Here is a 19,586-nt window from a genome sequence, read left to right as displayed (position 1 = left end):
ATGTTAGGGTGTAAAGGTTAAAGAGGAGTTTTTTAGCAGAGTGTCGAAAGGAATCCGGGTTTGCACTGATGTTAATTCCCTTCTCTTTGGGGATCACATGGTTTTCAGGGGGAGCAATGGGGGATTGGCCGTCGCCAACAGAGTGTAAATGAGGGACTATAGAAAATCGGCGGCTTATCAACCGCCAGTGAGTAGCAAACGGGATTGTAAGAATATGGGAAAGTCTTATGGGGGAAGGATTAGGTAAGTTTGCTCAAAATACCAAAATACTTCCACCCTACCCCCTCCCTCCCCAAACTAGGTGATGAATAATAGGTTGTCTTTACTTTGGATATTCATGGCCTTCTTTTAATTCAGTGTAAATCTCTTTATTAGTCGACCGTTACGATGACTTTAATTTTGGTGTAATGGAACGATGTGCGATCTACCATGATTTTTGAAAAAAATCGAGTCGCCTGATTCCGTTACTAAGTTTAAAATGATCCACGTTGCAACTTGAAAGTCAGTAATACATGCGTAATATCGAAAGGGGCCCAAACATTTTGCAAATGCAGTTTTACTTGTGGTAGTGACTAGGCGGTCAGGAAAAATGAAGTCAAATGATCTAAGAGGTGAAATTTCCCTCGATCAACTCCGAGCAAAAAACAGTTTTGTCTATACCATGACGTCATGAAAAGTGGCCTCTGGCCCTTGGGACCCAGTTCACTTGATATATCACAGAAAGAGCTTCGCTTCAACACCAGTTTGAATGGCGGAGAAAAAGCGTTGAGCGCACATGTCACTCATATTTCCAAACGTATTTGGACACACGTCAATATTCGTCGGCATGGCAACTTCGAGAACGTGCACACAGGCCATGCTCACAGTCTTTGAAGCCAATAACGTCAAGTCGCTCACTGTATGGTCTTTTGTTATTTTTTTAGTTTTTTTGCCATGTCTTGCTTTTGTTTTTGTTTTCTTGTATATTTTTGTGTTAGTGGGTTCGCGTCAGCGCCAAGAGAGACTGAACTTTCCAAATTCATTTTCCAATTGAACAGGTGGAATTTACAACCAGCTTAATTTTAAGGAGGCATCGAATGTCAGTGAATGAACTTTCGATGGAAATTTTAGAAAACCGGACATTTTATGTGTCGGATCCCCAATTGAAAAAAACACACGTTTTGCGTGTGCTAACTCCATAACCAGGGAAAATAGTTTTTTCTGAAAATTCATGTAAATTAGTGTTTATAGATGGAACTCGTCCGTCAAGCAGACGTTTGGAGAATAAGAGAACGTTGATCAATTATTTCAGTTGAGACTCTTGGTCCGTGAAAAGTGTCGTGCATTATGCATTTTTTTTTCTTGTTGTTTTGACACGCTATCAAGGAAAAATGACAGAGGGAACTAGAAAATAATGCAATGAGATTAAAAAAAACGGATGTTTGAAATGTGTCAACGTTAAAGAACTAGATAAGTCTGCGTGGTTAAAGAAGGCAAAATCATATACGAACAGGGTGCCTATTCGAAATTATTTTTTTTTTCGGTGATAAAGTGGTGTTTAGAACTTTCACCGACTCATAGAATAATTTTTTAAAGTCATCGCTTTCGTTTTTTTTATTCAACACTTTAACTCAAGATCAAAACGAAATATGCAAATGTATTAGGCGTATGCAATTTACTTAGAACATGTGAAAAGTTAAAAAATAATTAATATGCAAATTATATCAAACTGGTGTTATTTAATTCAAACAGGTTGGGATATCTTTCTCCGTTTTGTCTATTCCAAATGGAATCAAAATATCATTAAGTCACGCTTATTCTCACAAATAATCTAACGGGCTTGAACTGTTCTCAAGAAACCAAAGTTAGAAATGTCTTTCTAGTTACGAAACCTGAACAAGAGCATCTCGTAAACTGACAAAAGCTGAGTTTGGACGGGACGGCTGTTAGGTGTATTTCATCTATCTCTTACGGCTTAACTTGAAAAGATTACTTGTTTTTCTCCTGTTTGATCATCCTTAACTGTGATACATTGCAAAGCTGCAGTTTGCTTGCAGTACTGGTTAAGGGAACTGCTAGGCTCTCAGATTTGAGCGCGTGTGTACGGTACTTTGCGGTTGGCTGGATTCAGATACGGAATTGCGTTGAAAACCGCTCTCGGTCAGCTGTGAAACAGAACAGCAAACATCAGCAATGGAAAACTTAACATTTGTTCTGAGCAATTCAACAAACGAAAGTTTAATTTCTTCATATAAAGCGTCTTGCGCAGAACTTGGGTTTACCGAGAAAGTTTCCGGCGGTGTTTTCTATGGGACTGTGTCTGTATTCGGATCGATTGGTAATTTTCTTGTCATTCTGGTAATTTGCCGGACACCAGGCTTAAGAAACATCTATGGTATTCAGATTGCAAACCTCGCTGTAGCTGATTTCATCGCGTCATCCACTGGAATTTCTCTGTTTAATTATGCCATAACCCAGCGTTCATTCTACAATTTTCATCTCGCTCCGCTCAGCATACACATTGGTGCGGCAATTTTTCACATGTCCATCGATGCTTCACTTATAGCTCTAGCTTGTCTGAGTTTTGATCGTTTTTTCGCTGTTTACTACCCCTTAAAACATAAATTCTTTATGACTTTTAGGAAACTAAAAGTTATGATTGTTGTAGTGTGGTTGGTTTCCGTTACAATTATAGTTTTGCTTTTTTCCAAGCGCTCAATTTGGCACGCGAAGTGTCTTTATGTAGAATCTTCTATTCATAAACTGTGTGTGGTCGTGATCATCGGCAGTGGAATTGCCGCCATAGTCAAGGTGTTTAAGAGTTCTTCGAGTGTATCAGACATAAACCAAAGTCATAATGGTGGCCAAAATTCTGTACTGCACCAGAGAAACAAGCAAGTTGCGAAAACCGTTTGTTTTGTCGTTCTGTTGTTCGCGTTTTGTTGGACTCCTTCAGTTCTAGCAAGGCTTAAAAATCCCCTTTTGGATTCTGCTTCGCTCTCTTCGTTAGACTTTTGGCTGACCGCACTCAGATTCGCAAATTCTGCCATGAATCCTTGCATTTACTTTTATCGCCATCGCAATTATCGCGAGGCATTGAAAAGAACTCTAGGTTGTTAAAAGGCAGAAATTAGAGATACTTTGTGAAATCTCTAAAACACTGGTCTGAATATTACCAGACTGGTACGTTTTTATAATGTAATTTTCACTGATTTCAAGCAGGGGCGTTTGAGCGATTTTGCCTGCAGAGCTAGGCGTTTTAGTGAACACATTGTATAAACGTTTTGCATGAATGCAGTTGTGCATTTTGAATACGGCCGGACTCATTGCATACAACTCTTATGAAAAATAAAGTAGCTCTGTAATTTCCATTGATGTATGTGATGTTTATGCGACGAACATGTGTCCCTTAGAAATGAAAATATTTTCATCATGATTCGGAAACAATTTGATCTTCATATAGTTAAAGTTTCTGTTTTTATCAGGCAGGTGAAGAAACACGATGTGTATTCAATTTTTTGCCCAGTTACCGTGGTTATGCTTCATACCTTTGACAGTTCTTCAAGTAATTGACGGATAGTGTCTAATAATCTTTTGACATTAACAATCCATAGCGAAATGATCGATCCTCACCTAATTTGTAATCATTGATAAAGTTCAGTATCAATAACGTTTGGAACGAGGACTCGCTTTCACAAGCTTCTCTTTACATAACGAGCTATCCGTGTGACGAAATTCTTTTCATAGATTTTATAATAAGCCGCCGTTCAGACGAAATTGCCCGCGTTGAAAGTTAATTTGAACTCCGGCTTTAACGAATAAATCACCAATATGATGACTGTCCCCGTTCTTGAAAAGCTCCCCCCCACAAAGAAATTTGGAGGACTCCTGCCATTTCCTGTAATAACCCCCTCTAATAACAACTCCCCGTAACAAATAACTCGCTATTACGAAATCCCGATTTTTTTTGGCTTTCAATCGAAGTACAAAAGAAATTGTGCAAGAGGAAAATAACATTATCCTGGAAATTGCTTAGTAATAGCTAATCAAATTTCGAGATATCCGTTTTCTATTCAAATGGAAAATGTTAAATGTTTATAGGGGCTAGATCCTAACCTTAAGTCAATATCCACCCGAGAGTTATATATCCGGTGGATAGCGTCATTCACCTTCAAACAGCTGTAGCCTGACCTAGACCTCAGTAACCAAGGTAACCTACCTTGTCACATAAGCAGATCAGAATTTTCACGGGGAATATCTTGAGTTGAGTTTGGGAGCCTGGACACAGGCCGACTGGGCTGATAAACTAATCACATTCATATATGGAGAGGCTGGGTACCCGCAGAAAATCCATTTGTCACACGTTTCTCCCACATGCAGAGGCTATTTGGAGGCACTAGAAAAAGAGACCGTCTGAAATCCCAGAACAAAGACATTAAAATTTATTCAACAATAGGGCTGACGTGTACTCCAATCGTTCGATCAAAATGTCTTCATCAATGTCACTGTTAACAGAAGAAACTTCATATTCCTTTGATCAAAAAATCCCATCTGTTGTTGTTCTTTTTCATTCTTACCACTTCTTTGACAAATCTTTGTCCACGGTAATAAATGAAGGCTTTAATAATTATGTTACTCTATTCAAAGCTTTTTTAATTTTCCATACCACCTTTCACCTTGATTACAAATTATTTGTCATTTTGAGGTTCTTTAATTTCATGCCCATGAGTATATTGATCATAATTTTCTTTTAACGCCTACGACTCCTTTAAAAGACCTTAATCATGCACTTCACATGATCGTTTTTCACAACAGCGTAAAACATTTTTTTTTCAATACGCGTAGACAGGATTTTTAACGACCGAAAAATATCAGTGTCACAGAAAAATAACAGTCACTTTATTTCAGAAATGGAAGGTGCGGTTCAGATTTTTCTTTACACCAGCTTTTTAATTGCAGCAATTAATGGAAATGTTTTGTTGTTCTTCTCACTTTTCCGCTACAAAGTTCTTCGCTCCCTTTTCTTCCCGACTGCCACCTTTCTCCTCTCCACTCGGTTTAGTTTGCAGTAACACGGCGTGAGTGATTCGGCTCAATTTCCGAAGTTTTTTGCGGATGCCCACGGCCACCCATCGATCTTCATGGGAAGGAACCGTCTGTTCAGAGAAGGAGCACGGGCTCACTTCCTGAACAGTGGCTGGTAGTCGAGCGTTCGTGACTACCGTATTACCTCGAATGAACGTCCAGCCTTTAAGGAGCGCCCTCCCCCGAATAAGCGCCCATACCCAGGCCATATTTTCAAACAAGCTCCCCCTTCGACTAACCACCCCCTTCTCCCTCACTTTCTAAAGTAATAGGGATACAAGAAAAACCTTTTTGCCATTGCCACTTTATTTGTTTTTAACTTTGAAAGCCTCAACTTCAGGGGTGTGACTGGTAAAAAAAAAATAATAGAGGGCCGATGCCTCGAAAACCACTCGTCACCTCGGACTGAAAGTCTGGGATAGGCTATCAAGAAATGGGGGTGACGAGAAACGAAAGGCTCAATGAGCATGGCTAAAAGAATTTGTTTCTTCATTTCGAACCAAACCGGCACACATTTTTTTTATGAGGAACAACTTCACCGCTGTAACAAACTGTCTCAGGAGCCCCTGATTTTTGCAAAGTACGAAAAATTATTTACTTACGTTGAAATTTGTTGCCTTAAAGTGGAATGGCGTATTTAATGAGGGAAAAAATCGAAACATATATTGGCTATTTTGAAACTGGAATTTTGTGCGCGCCGCCATATTGGATCAGGTGACGCTTTGTAGTTGATTTCTAGACGTAAGAGCTTTTGTTTGGTGAATATATATAGTGGTACCTGTACGACGTCATACGATCCAAAATGGCGCCTATCAGGAAATTGCTTCTACTTATCTCTAGTTTTAATTCATTTTGGTTCTTGTTTCCCTTTTGTTCTAAGGAATCTCCACAAGAAAAGTCATCTTCATCAGTGCAAAGACAGTAGGGTCTCCCTTAAAGTTTGTATGACTGTAGACATTCTTCTTTATCAACTAAGGATGGCTGCTGTACACTGTAGGCCTCAGCCCCCAAGGATTTTTGCGATAGATTCCCAACGTTGTGTAGATATCTGGCTTGTAGGTCATTCGTGCAGTGATCCCTTCTTTTCGAAGGTTTTCCTCGACCTTTCTCACGTGGTCCTCATTGGTAAAATCCTCAGTGTACACGCAGATCACATGTGCGTTTTCCTCAGGGTCATGTGTGCTGACCTTTGCGGAATAACCAAGCTTACCAGCGACGACTGCTTTTGCGACGCGCTTCCATACGTTATCAATCGCTGGCCTATCATAAATTGATGGAAAAAGAACCGTTTGAAAAAGGCATGCTACAAGGCTCTTTTAAGGTAGCACTGAAATATAACGGGGTAATTAGGTATTATCAACTGAGTTGATAGCGTAAGTTGAACACTGTAAAGAGTTTAAAAGCAGGCGTTTCGAGCGTTAGCCCTTCATAAGAGCGATTGAAGGAATTGTGGGGTTTGTGTCACTGGACGAATGACCTACAAGTCAGATATCTACATAACGTTAGAGATCTATCGCAACAATCCTTGAAGGCCGAGGCCTACAGTGAATAGCAGCCATCGTTAGTTGATAACAAATGGATTTTCCATCTCAGTAAACAAACACGCCACCCACAATTCCTCCAATCGCTCTGACGAAGGGCTAACGTTCGAAACGACAGCATTTACACTCTTTAGGGTGGCCAGTTTACGTTATCAACTCAGTTCATTATTGATAATATTGAATTACCCCGTTATAGTCTCTTTAGAAACTTACCCCCTTTACTGATATATGAAGGGTCCATTTACTAAGGTCACGTTTCGTTCTATTCAAGGTTGATCCCTTACTGTTTACATAAAATATTACAGGTACTCATATTGGCAGAATCCCAGGGCTATCAATGAGAGCCAGTAACCAGCCAAATCCGTTGACTAGTCGAATCATGAGTATTTAAGGTATCTATCACCTGTCGGTCAAGAATTGGTCGATACTTTCGGTTTACATGTCGGCTGAACAACGTGGCGATCGACAGTCGGCCGACTTTCGGTCGACATGTCCACTGATTATCGACCAACTCTCGGTCGACATGTCAACCGATAGTATCCGTTGATACTCGGCCGACAGATGCCTTAATATATTTACCTCCTTTCAAATAGGTGCTGGTGAAAAATCAATCGATAATTATCACACGATCGAAAAATTTGAATTGCCAACATTTCCCAGTTTGGAGTGGAAACGAAAGATTAAATTACCACTGACAGGTTTAGATGTAAAGATCGATTCGACATTCCTTGTTGTACACCTGAGACATTTTGATTGAACAGTTCCCAGCCTTTAACTTGGCCGCCTACTAATTGCTATTTCCCTCCTTTTCTCAAACTCATTGAAAGGCCTGCTAGGAGAAACTAAGCTTCATTCATTGGCTTAAATACTTGTAGTTACTACTACTACTGGTTATAGACAGTTTACTTGGTGGACTTATAACAGACTTGGTAAAGGGAACAGACGTGTGATTCCTTCGTGTGTTGTGGCATCAATAAGATGTAATTACCCAGATGCAGCCGGAAATTATACAGGCTTTAAAGATGCCGAGGACAATGACTCATGGCCGGGACAGTCACGTTTAATCAATAAACTTGTGTTTGTTTTTATTAAACATTCAAGGAGGTCCACGGCGCTACAGGGGTATCGGCTCCAGTTCCAATCATTAAAATACCTTTAACAGTCTGTTCCAAAAATAGAAAACTAACAATGTAAATGCTAGTGGCATTTTAGGCGGACTATTCGATTTTTGTATTTCTATTTTTTTCACTTACTTAATTTTTTTCCAAATCTGGATACATGCCGTGCGAGAAGGTCCTCTTTGGGTGGGCATGGAATGGGTGCGATATTTTTTGGGAGATCAGGGACTTGAACTTGCTCTGGCTCTTCTCCTGTGTCTCTCATCTCCAACACTGAGCATAGCATTTCCGTAACGTGCGGCTTGGTCTTCTCTTCGAAAACAGGCCTTACAACCCAATCCTTCATCCCCTTAGGATGAACATAACGGAATCGTTTTTCCCCACTCGAAGCCTCTGTTTGAGATCGACCAGTGCCCGAATTGCGGTCTAAAGCAGTTAGCTGTGTACGTGCTACCATTCCCAGGAATCCAAAATGTTGCCGCTTGGGCGCGTATTTGTTGTAGAGTGAATGGTACACTTCCAAGGCCCCTGTATTGATGGTCTTCGTTAGAAGGTCCAAATCCTTTAAGAGTTTCTTCTCTAGCACTACATGTTTTAACGCTTCGTGTGCCGGAGACGTACGATTAGCCATTTCGTTTTACGATGTGCCCTTGGGGAAATAGGCTCGTGTGCACAACGATTGTACAGCACAGTCGAATCCCAATCGTGTTTGTCAACCGTGTGGTGGAGGATGCTGACCCACTTCTCTTTAAGGAGCTGGGGATTTCCGTCACACGTCATCGCTGACCACCACATATGGTTTGTCACGGATTTTATCCAAGGAGAGAGGTCCTTGCATTCTTTCTCCTTGGCTTTCGTGACTAGCTTGGACTTGATGTTCTTAGTCAAGTGCCACACGTCTACCTGGTGCTCAACACCGAGGTCCTTGTACTCGCTTCTCATGAGTGCTTTGATACCGGTGTGCCTGTCAGTACCTACAACTCCTACAGGAATGCCACTATTTAGTGCGCGGTCAAGACAAAGCTTAAAACCAAGTTTCTTCATTTCCTGTGAACTTGTATTCTGCTTTACATGGCAAACTTCGAAATCGACAATTTTCTCACTCTCTTTGTCCATCATGGTGTAAGTTCCGTATTTGGCACTATAGCCTGGGGAGTCACAACGTCCATCCCCGAGGAGAGTGACCGAGTTCCTGTCTAAGAGATCGGCGAGGACTGCCGCCTTTTCCTGCTGCCAACGATCATTTATAACAGGGAAAAGGTGCTTCTTCTGCCAGTTGCGATAATCCGATTTGCTCAGAAAGGCAGGATTTATTGCGGAGGCAACTTCTGAAACACGCGAAAACGTATTTCCTGTAAAAAGTACAGCACCTAAAAGCAATACGTCCCCCGCGGCCGCCCTGTTAACAAGTGGCTGGGAAACCCACTCCTTCGAATGGGAGTTTTTACAAAGTGTCGTTACTTTAAATGCACTTCCCTTTTTCAATACCCCCTTTTCCAGAACCTCGTCACCGCATTTAACACAGCGGCCAAATAACTTAAGCAGTTCTTCCTCAAATACTATGTACTTGGGAGACGAACACATTTTCTCATAAATGGTATCGTGACTGTTACTAACGGGCGGATCAGTCTCCAAATCGCTTTAGGTGATGTCCTGGTCCACTTCTTCAAAGCTGATGTTAAACGAACTGTCTTCCCCAGCCTCTTCATCACAGCTGACTTGAATGGAAGTGTTGTTGATATCGTCATCATCAAAGCTGACATGAAGGGAATTGTCGTTCACATCGTTATCTATTGTTACGTCAGTATCTTCTTCCAGGTTAATCGAGAGTTCCAGAAGCCGAGGTGGTTGACTAGATGAAGCTTTGATCGGGGTCGAAGTAAATGGCTGCGTGCAAAGGGACCCAGGCTTAGAGAATAAAGGCAGCGGATTCCATGGTGGAACACAACTATAGTTGTGATCTTGAAAAAGTAGCGCGTCCCCTGTTTCACTAGCAAGCCACTGTGTTCTACACGTCGTAAATTTTTTTTTCAGGTTCGCGGTGTTCTGCGCTTGCAGATGTAGCGTCGATCCAGATAAACTGAGATTCCGTGCAGCTTGGGGAAGAAACTTGATTCGCCGAAGGTTCTGTTTCAAGCTTTGGAGAAGAGGGCGAAGCAGGAGGTAGATAGTGAATCGCCAGTGTTTTCCTTTACAACTGAACACGGAGACTTTTCTTGCTCTAAAGATAGCAAATGGGTGTTTTCAAGAAGGGTGTTCAAGACCTACGATGAAATGCAGAATGTACGGTGTTGATTACATTTACAGGCTTGTATCACAAAACAGTTGTTAGTTGCATCATTAATATTTCACACCCCACCTCCTGTCGGCTCTGGCGATTCGCCCTACCAACGCTTGTTTGTCGGATTTTCTTTGGTGGAGGCGCATAGGGAAAAACAGATGGAACTGCATCATCTTTTAAATGTCTCTTTTCCCTGCTACCGTCAGATCCAAGGAGCTCGGACTGTATTTTTACAAGAAAGGAAAAACAAACAAACATTAAACACACTTATGGTTTTCCTCATTGTCTTCTTAATTACACAGAGTGACTAGAAGACCTTTTTCACCGTGATTCTGGTATAAACAAATATTCACGTGCCTTATAAGATAATTATAAACACTGCTTTGGGAAAAATGCTTGGGAAAAATTCTTGGGAGAAAACGGCTAAGTGCGTCTATGGTCGCGATTGAATTTACTACACGTGGTCAATCACCAATGCGAGCTTCAATTGTTTCGCTTCCATTACAGTGGTTCTTTTAAATAAAATTAAAGAAAAAATACAATTCGAATATGGTAAAGGTAAACATAGCTTTCAGTTTGAAGCAAAGGTCAAACATTCATACCTGAATATTCCGCTTGAAGTCGTCCTTGATAAAGTGATCTGAGCAGACGTAGCAGTTCTCGGGTTTCGGCAGAGCGTCCTCGCGTTTTATTTTTGCCAGCCAAATTTTCTTTAAATTTTTATTTACGGGTAGCTTGTGGAAGCTTACTCCTTTCCCTTTTGTATTTTTGTAAGTATTATGACAGTTAACTACAAGACAGTTGACCATAGTTAAACCCTCATTAGAAATACTCGTCAGAAAGGTCGATCAAGTCAACCAGGTCAAGGCGATGAACAACAAGGTTTGACTATTGCTACGTCATAGCTGACGTCATATCCAAGATGGCGTTTTTCTAGTCGCGAAAGTGGTAGATAAGAGCAACTTCTAAGCGCTGTTATCGTAATTGAAAAGCAAACTGGACAAAACGGCAATTATTTTCGAATTCCTGTGGAAAAGTTCTATTAATAGAGGTAAAATTTTTCTAGACCGTACTTCCCCTTAAAAATCGTGTCGGTTCTTTCCCTACCACTTTGAGTAGATCAGCCATTTTCCTGTTTTGTAATCGTATTCCTCGGCCAACTGTAGAATATAATCTGAGGTAATCTTGCCAAAGGTTTTCATGTTACATTCCCATTCTTTAAGCAAAGAAGCCTTATCGGGAGATTTCATCTTTGAGAAGTCAGAATGGCGCCAAACACTGATCCACGAATACTGGGAACACTCGATCTGTGTTGGTCGGTTTCTCTTCAGAAAATCATCGATTGGCATGTCGCCTTTGTAAATAATCCACTCTCCATCGTCTTTGTTAGGTCGCGATGCAGCCATCGGCAACGTACAGCAGAGCACAAGCAAAACTACAGGCCACTGTCTCCTAGGACTTCATTGAAGAGAAATACATCGCATTTGAGGCAGAGGTCAGCGGCAGCGGCCACCTCAGCTATGCTCGATCCTTCGCTTGATCGAGGTGAAGTCCTATTTCCTGAAAGGAGCTAGCATGGTAACAATCCTTAGGCACTGCACGGCTGTGCATCCATCACACGACGAATGCAATTTCACTTCGGCTGAAAGTTCCCGTTGAAGTTAGACGCAAGGTTTCAAAACTTTCAAGATATTTTCCCCGCTTTATCCCGATTGAAATTGACCTTGTGGAACTAAAAGTGAAAATGAAACGTCCTAAATAATACTCGTTTCGAAAAACAATGAACATGTAATTCTTTCGAGCGACGAAGTCATTTTTGAGTTGACAATAATTCATTCAAACGCAATGCGAACTATGGCTAAAAACAAATCTAAGCTTTTTGACTTAAATTGTAGCTTTGCGACGTCGGGTAATCTTCATTAAAGGGTAAATATTATTTTGAAGTGTTGACATGTCCTTATGGTGTTGTTCAGCGTTTTGATATCGTACAATGTTCAGAATTTTCAACACAAAGCTACGCAATTTTTGCAAGCACACGGGTCTCTTAAATGAACGAAATTTGTAAGTTTTCGGTTCGTTTTTCGAACGGTTGATATTATTTTTAAGTGTTGATATTTCTAACAATATATTGTTCATTAGCAGATTTTAATTCTAAAACCGCACAATTTCAGAATTTTAAAAATTTAAATTTAAAAAACACAAACCTAAGCAATTTTCTGACCGTTAATTGTAGTAAACAACAGTTCAAGCATGCTGAATCTACTACATAGTCTCGTACATGCAAGATATTCGTTCATATCTCGCTTCTGAGGAGAAAATTCAAAATTCTTTTGATAAAGATTTATTCACGAAATATTTTTTCGTCTTTTTTGCCTTGTTATTTATTCATAGTTTTCGGTTGTAACATGATTATCTGGTAGACCCGACAAAGTTGTAGTAACTAAACTCTTTTTTTTCGAACACAACTTGTGTCTGCATGCTATGTTACAGAAGAATTTGTTCGTGCGTAAAAGCTGTGCGTATATCGAGTTATGGATGCACTTCGCAAGTTTGGAGAGTAGCTCTTACGCTTCTCTCGTGCTCTCCAAACTTCCATGTACATTCATAACTCGACATAGGCACGCTAAGCGTGGAACAATTCTTTATTCTGGGCCATTGGAACCAAGTGAACTTAAAACGTTTTCGCACCAACGTTGTGATCCGTACAATCCCTCCCTCCCCCGATTATTATTGGCTTTCAATATTTGTCACGCGCTCGCGATGCCTTGAGTTTCCCAGGAGGTCCAAAGCTCAAAATTTTCACAAACAGTACAAAGCTCAAGAACATTGAATTGTCCAAATAGTAAGAATGTTTTAATTAACTGACTTGATTGGCCACAGTAGAGAGTTTCTAAAGCTGACGGTTAGTCGAGCGTTAGCCCTTCGTTAGCCCTTCCTATTCGCTCTGCCAAAGGGCCAATGCTCGAAAAGTCAGCTTCAGAAACTCTGAACGGTATAGCTTATGTGTAGCCGTACCCTCCCAACTTTCACCTTTAGTGAGGGAAAAATAGAAACATATATTGGCTATTTTGAAACTGGAATTTTGCGTGCGTCACCATGTTGGATCAGGTGACGCTTTGCAGTTGATTACTAAACGAAAGAACTTTTGTTTGGTGATTATATATGGTGGTACCCGTATGACGTCATACGATCCAAAATGACGCCTATCAGTAAATTGTTTCTATTTGTCTCTAGTTTTAATTCATTTTGGTTCTTGTTTCTCTTTCGTTCAAAGGAATCTCCACAAGTAAAGATATCTTCATCAGTTCAAGGGCAGTACGGTCTCCTTTAAAGTGTGTATGGCTGTAGACATTCTTCGTTATCAACTAACTATGGCTGCTGTACACTGTTGGGCTCAGTCTCCAAGGATTGTAGCGATAGATCTCCAACGTTGTGTAGATGTCTAGCTTGTAGGTCATTGGTTCAGTAATGCCTTCTTTTCGGAGGCTTTCCTCGACTTTCCTTACGTTGTCCTCATTGGTAAAATCCTCAGTGTACACGCTGATCACATGCGTGTTATCTTCATGGCTTTTTCCGCTGACCTTTGCGGCATAACCAAGCTTACCATTGACGACGCGCTTCCATAGCTATTATAAATTGATGGAGAAAGAACCATTTGAAAAAAGTTATGCTACAAGGCTGTCTTAAGGTAGCACTAACATATAAAGGTCCATTTACTAGGGTCATGTTTCCTACCAGTGAAGGATTACCCTTAAATGTTTACTTCAAGACATTAGAGCTGCTCATATTGGCAGAATAACAGGGCTATAAATGAGAACCAGAAGCTAGCCAAACCCATCAACTAGTTGGATCATGAGTAGGCATCTGTTGCCTGTCGGTCAAGAATCAGTTGATACTATCGGTCTACATGTTGGCTGAATGTTGACCGACATACCGACCAAGTATAGACAGATAGTGGCGACTGACGGTCTACTAACTCAAATAACATGGCGACCGACACTTGGCCGACCATTCGTTGACGTGTCCATCGATTAACAACATGCGTGATAGTATCCGTCACATTCGGCTGGTAGATGCCTTAATATGTTTACCTCCTTTCGAAATAAGCGCTGTTGAAAAAAATGATCGATAATTAACATACGATCGAAAAACTTGAACTGCAAACATTTCCCAGTTTGGAGTGGAAACGAAAGAATAAATTATCACTGACAGGTTTCGAACAGTGAGCATTTCGTTGTGTGCGAAAGTGTATTTGATTGTGAGGTATCATTCTCCGCTGATCAAATCTGAGTGGCCAAGCACACCGTCCCGAATTACGACAAAGGAGATGCTAAAACTGAACCAAATTTACCCCGAAAAAATTCGTGGAAACTTTTTCTTCACAGCATGAAAATTGTCACAGCTCCATGCCGAGGGTTATCAACCAACTCAGCCAATAGATCAGTGAGCACTTAAGATGCCAACAAAACGTTGAAGTGAGTTTGAAGACGTCGTTTCGTTTCCGCGGTCAAAATAACCATCGCGTTCAACAAGCCGGTTAACGGACGATAAAACTGAGAACAGCTGCTGCGACGAGAAGACCGTGTGTTTAATCGCCAAAATGATACTGTAGACGAACATTACATATCGATTCCACGTTCAGAAGGTTCTAACGAACTTTGTTGTACACCTGGGACATTTTGACTTAATTATTCCCAGCATTTAATTTGGTAGCCAACTAATTATTATTCCCTTCCTTTTTTCAAACTCTTTGAAAGCCCTGCTAGGAGAAACTAAGCGTTGTTCGCGAGCTTACATATTTTCTCCTTTGACTTGCAGCTACTAAAATCGTGTCGGTTCTTTCCCTACCTTTCTGGGTGGATCAGCCATTTTCTTGTTATGTAGTCGTATTTCTCGGCCAACTGTAGAATGTTATCTGAGGTAATCTCGCCAAAGTTTTCTATGACTGTCACATTCTTTACGTAGAGAAGCTTTATCGGGAGATTTTATCTTTGAATAGTCAGAATGGCGCACACAGATATACGAATACTGGGAACCCTCGATCTGTGATGGTGGGTTCCTCTTCAGAAAATCATCGATAGGCATGTCGTCTTCGGAAATAAGCCACTTTTTATCGTCGTTGTTAGGTAGTGAGGCAGCCATCGACGACTCTCAGAAAAGCGCAAGCAAAATCACGAGCCGCTGTCTCATGAGGACTACAACGAAGATGAATGTACATCAGAAGCCCGATTCCTAGCAGACGTCAGCAACAGCGGCCACGTCAGCTGAGCTTGATCCTTCCCTTGATCGAGGTTAAGTCGATATTCAATTATCATATTAACTAATGTGTTATATAAGGATTTCTATCCTTGCGAAAAGCCGCAACGACACACATGAAAAAATATCGTTTTTTTTCGCATATGTTTGATATCGCCAATCAGCTGCAGAACGTCACTCGGTCGGGTTGATGAAGGAACGGCAAAGCCCTTACTTTTTGTCGGAATTTTCTCGGATTATGGCTGCCAAAACACTGAAAAATCCGTATCGCCTACAGACAATGACGCTCAAACTTTCGAAGAAAGAGAAAGAAACCAAAATACGAAAAGAAAAACCAAAAGTTACGTATACAGTAGCTTTGGTAATGGCTTTTCTCGCGGCTGAGAACGAAAATCGACTACTGGAAGATTTGTTGCAGGCCGATTTTGGCCTTACATCTGAAAGATTTCTTCTGTCGGTAAGGACAACGTCAACATGGGAAAGTGCATTTGATTACAAAAACAACAATGGGCGTAATTTTTAATAAACAAAATTCTCATTTATTGACTTTGTCCTTACTGACAGAACATAAATGAGTGTTCATGCGATCTTCAAAGCGACAGAGTACACTGTCTGTTCGACAACAGAATTCCACGCGGCTCTCATCATTAATATTTCTAAGAAATTTATCCGCCCGCAAAGCATTCGTAATCCTTTCCAGCATTAACGAGCTTTAAATCAGTCACATTCTTCTGAAGAATAAGAACACAACACAGGTCATCGAGTCCAAAGTGTTAAGTACAATGAATTGAACGGATTTTTTTGATAATTGTCCCCGATCGATCTGAAAAAAAAATTAATGATTATAGTGATAATAATGGTGATAATTATGATGATAATGATGATGATAAAAACAGCGTAATAAAGTTTACGGTCGTTACTGGCTTTAGTCTCACCTTAGGGGGAGGGTACGAATACACATGGACTTTTAACCGTGCCAGTTTATATTATCAATTCAGTTGATAACTGCTAACTGTCTTGTAAAACCCCTCACCGATGCAGCACCACAGTTTCTTCATAAACTCCCCCTTAAATCAAAATTGTTTGCTAAGGGTAAATAGGAACCAAAGAAGAATGAAGAAGCTTAATTAAATGTGATTAGGGCGGAGACTGACAAGATCACAAATGCAAACCTTGTGACAATCCTTGACGAAACTTCGGAGCGTGTCAATTATGTTTCGATAGGCCGCGTGACTTCTTGCGTTACCTGTCGTGACTTTTCAAGCGGGCCGTAGTGTTGAAATTACTCTCCGCTCGCCATGGTTAGTGACTTCTTGCTGCTAAGCGTTGTGTTCTCATTTCAAGGCACCCTTTTACTGATTGCTCTTGTCCTAACTTTGTACATCACTTGTTCCTTTTTTGGCGATGTACGGGTCTCGAATCTGGAGAAGAAAGCCGTGTTTATCACTGGCTGCGACAGTGGATTCGGCTATGAGTTAGCCAAGAAATTAGATGCGGAGAGATTACGAGTGTTCGCTGCTTGTCTCACTTCTGAAGGAGAGGCAAAGCTGAAAAATGAATGCTCTCCGGAGCTTATCACACTAAAACTGGACGTTACCAAGCCAAGGGATATTCAATACGCTTTACAAGCCGTCAAATCACACCTGCCTTCTCAAGGTATTTCATCGATCGAACTGGATTGAATCTTGTTCATTCCTCCAAGGATTAGCTAAGTTAACATCGCTGATGAAATTTGGATGAGACTTAATTCATGTGTTGTGTGTCTATGTAAGGTGACTGTTTCCACTGTAAATAATTGTTTACTTTTAACTGATTCGAGGGTTTTGAAAATCTTACCATGCTTACTCGTGAAAAACGGAAAAAACAGACACAAACCAAACAAACAAAAATCGGTCTTTTATTTTTATCAACTGACATACTACAAGCAACTTTCAGATGGGGAACGATGTTAAAAACTTTGTAAGGATTTTACTCCTTGTCAGATCACTGGAGCACTTGATCATCTGATGACTGTGAACAAGTGGTAAACATTTATCAGGAAATTAGTAAAGGGGTGGGGTAGGTGGGGAGATACAAGTAATCCCTTAAGTAGCCTTTTGGGTATGTTAGGTGTGTATTGGTATGGTTCCCCACCCCTCTCCCCTTAATTGTCTGGAATGTGAGGTAGATTTTGCTGTCTGGACCTGAGGACAGGTTAGATTTACCACAAACCAAGTATAAATTTTATCTGTGAACATTTTTTGGGATCCAGTGTAAAATAATGTGAGAAGATGGACTAGTTTTCTTTTAAAGCTTGGGAAAGACTTAAAACCATGCTACCCAGCCTCCCCTCCCATATTTACCTCTGGCTAATGTGGAATGGCACATATTATCTCTTGATTATGAGTGAAATAAGTTCAACTAAAAGCATCATTTTCAAATTCCATTTTTTCTTATTTAAAATATACTTCTGCATTATTCTAGGTTTGTGGGCTATAGTAAACAATGCAGGCATTGGATACCCAGGACCAATTGAATGGCAACCTGTGGAGGAAATGAAGAAGACTTTAGAGGTGAACCTGTGGGGAATGGTGAATATTACGAAAGCATTTCTTCCATTACTTAAGAGAACCAAGGGGCGTGTTGTTAATGTTGCCAGTTCATCAGGGAGACTCTCTTCTCCTTTTGCTGCAGCTTATTGCATCTCCAAGTTTGGAGTGGAGGCTTTTTCTGATGCGTTACGCAATGAAATGAAGCATTTTGGAGTCACTGTTCACATAATTGAGCCAGGGATTTTTAAAACAGCCATAACAGACGCAGAGAAGAACATCAAATACCTGCAAAGATTATGGGAAAACCTTGATGGAGATACCAAAGAATGTTACGGAGGGGAGTTTTATGAACAAGGTATGGGAAAAGTTTAGCAATCATGTTATTATTATTGAATGCTCAGGGAAAAGCTTGACTGTGATTGGTGAGGCCTTATAGCAATGTAGTAGCATGTTATTGCCTGCTTTGTTGTTTGCAAGAAAACTGTTTTGTTATTCTGATTGGTCAATTTAGCAGGCTGTATTTTACTGTACTGCCACCTAAACTCAGCCCTAAAACTGAGTGGAAATAGCAAGATCGAAAACTTGCAGACCTCAAGCTCAGTAAGAAGTATTTAACCCCTCACCAATCTAAAAAATTATGCAGGACTCAGTATAACTAAGTAAAATGAAATGAAGTGAAGAATATTAAAATCTTCCATTGTGGAAAAACCTTAATTTTTCAACTATTGGCTCCTTCTTTGGCAGTGAGTTGCTTCTCTTCCAGTAATACAACTAATGTGGTTTGATCTTTTTAAATTATCAGCCAAAGCCAAGTTAAGAGACATACGTCATATTTTTTCACTCAACATTTTCAAAGTGGTTAATGCCATGGATCATGCAGTGACATCCACACATCCTAAACTAAGATATGTTCTTGGGCTGGACCACCAACTCATTTGGAGAACTCTCTCATTTCTACCATCTGAAATACAAGATTTCTTCTTTGGACTGATGTTGCCAAAACCAAAGGGAATTGCTGGTCGTGGCACTTGAATCAGCTGCCATTAACGAGTCAAAAATAAATTGTTTCTAGAAGATCCACTTTGTGAGCAGATTAAACCATTAACCCTTTTCCTCTCACATCCTTGTTAGTAATTCTCCTCACCATTTTCTATACAGTTTTTATCATGCTAGTGTGGAGAATTTGGTATTGGATTAACTTATGGTCCCCTTGATGAAATTTTTCTGTTTGATATTTCATTATTGTAAGGAGAAATTCTATCTTGGCCACTAGTGGGAGTTAAAGGGTTAACAGATGTAAAATTCTTAACCTCCCTCACCTTAATACCAGTGTGCATGATTCCCATACTGTTCCCCAAACATTTCCCAAGGTACAGACAAGAGGATGTTTTTAATGATTGATTGGTGATCATTTCCTTTATTCTTGGGGCCTTAGTGTGTGATTTAGGGGTGATATTGTAAGGAGAAACTAGATATTGGTCACTCTTAGTGGTCTACAGGTTAATGGTCTTCTTGAAACTTGTTGAAGTACCAAAGCTACTTGTTACAAAGTCTGAGGGACAAAAAGGCACAACTCTGGGCAAGTTTTAAGAGAGCATGAATACTAGAGACCAGAGTTTTTGGGGAGAGAAGATTCATAAGATATCTTAGTATAACTGGTAAATACTTTACAGAGAGTAATTAACTTTTATGCAGCGTTTGTTCAATATTCAGCATAATGATCCTGAAGTAGTGCTTTTTAAACATAATGTAATAATAGCATTATACTGAACGTCATACATAAAAAGTAATTTGA

General features: G+C 40.3%; 4 protein-coding genes across 5 annotated transcripts; 2 read left to right on the top strand and 2 right to left on the bottom strand.

The window, feature by feature from the left end:
• Window positions 1-1,743: 1,743 nt before the first annotated feature.
• On the top strand, window positions 1,744-3,310 carry LOC131773078 (allatostatin-A receptor-like). The gene has a single exon (XM_059089043.2). The coding sequence runs from the start codon at window positions 2,173-2,175 to the stop codon at window positions 3,097-3,099; it is 927 nt and encodes a 308-aa protein (XP_058945026.2). The 5' UTR covers window positions 1,744-2,172; the 3' UTR covers window positions 3,100-3,310.
• Window positions 3,311-4,854: 1,544 nt separating this feature from the next.
• On the bottom strand, window positions 4,855-11,500 carry LOC131773077 (UPF0696 protein C11orf68 homolog). The gene is made up of 2 exons (XM_059089042.2): window positions 11,112-11,500; window positions 4,855-6,324 (listed from the first exon to the last, which is right to left on the bottom strand). The coding sequence occupies exons 1-2, from the start codon at window positions 11,408-11,410 to the stop codon at window positions 6,036-6,038; spliced, it is 588 nt and encodes a 195-aa protein (XP_058945025.2). The 5' UTR covers window positions 11,411-11,500; the 3' UTR covers window positions 4,855-6,035.
• Window positions 6,801-11,104, bottom strand: LOC131773076 (THAP domain-containing protein 1-like). 2 transcript variants are annotated; one of them, XM_059089041.2, is made up of 3 exons: window positions 10,607-11,104; window positions 10,083-10,226; window positions 6,801-9,987 (listed from the first exon to the last, which is right to left on the bottom strand). In XM_059089041.2, the coding sequence occupies exon 3, from the start codon at window positions 9,305-9,307 to the stop codon at window positions 8,318-8,320; it is 990 nt and encodes a 329-aa protein (XP_058945024.2). In that variant the 5' UTR covers window positions 9,308-9,987; window positions 10,083-10,226; window positions 10,607-11,104; the 3' UTR covers window positions 6,801-8,317. The 2 variants fall into 2 exon arrangements, with proteins under 2 accessions (XP_058945024.2, XP_066026136.1); XM_066170039.1 differs by having other exon boundaries at window positions 9,315-9,987.
• Window positions 11,501-16,518: 5,018 nt separating the features above from the next.
• LOC131773048 (short-chain dehydrogenase/reductase family 9C member 7) lies at window positions 16,519-19,563 on the top strand. The gene is made up of 3 exons (XM_059089010.2): window positions 16,519-16,916; window positions 17,724-18,146; window positions 18,594-19,563. Exons 1-3 carry the CDS (start codon window positions 16,559-16,561, stop codon window positions 18,821-18,823), a joined length of 1,011 nt encoding a protein of 336 aa, XP_058944993.1. The 5' UTR covers window positions 16,519-16,558; the 3' UTR covers window positions 18,824-19,563.
• Window positions 19,564-19,586: the final 23 nt, after the last annotated feature.

This window comes from Pocillopora verrucosa, chromosome 7 (assembly GCF_036669915.1).
Source record: "Pocillopora verrucosa isolate sample1 chromosome 7, ASM3666991v2, whole genome shotgun sequence".
Classification (NCBI taxonomy): domain Eukaryota; kingdom Metazoa; phylum Cnidaria; class Anthozoa; order Scleractinia; family Pocilloporidae; genus Pocillopora; species Pocillopora verrucosa.
The sequence above is the reverse complement of the archived record's forward strand: the minus strand, read 5'-3'. Positions and strand labels throughout refer to the sequence as shown.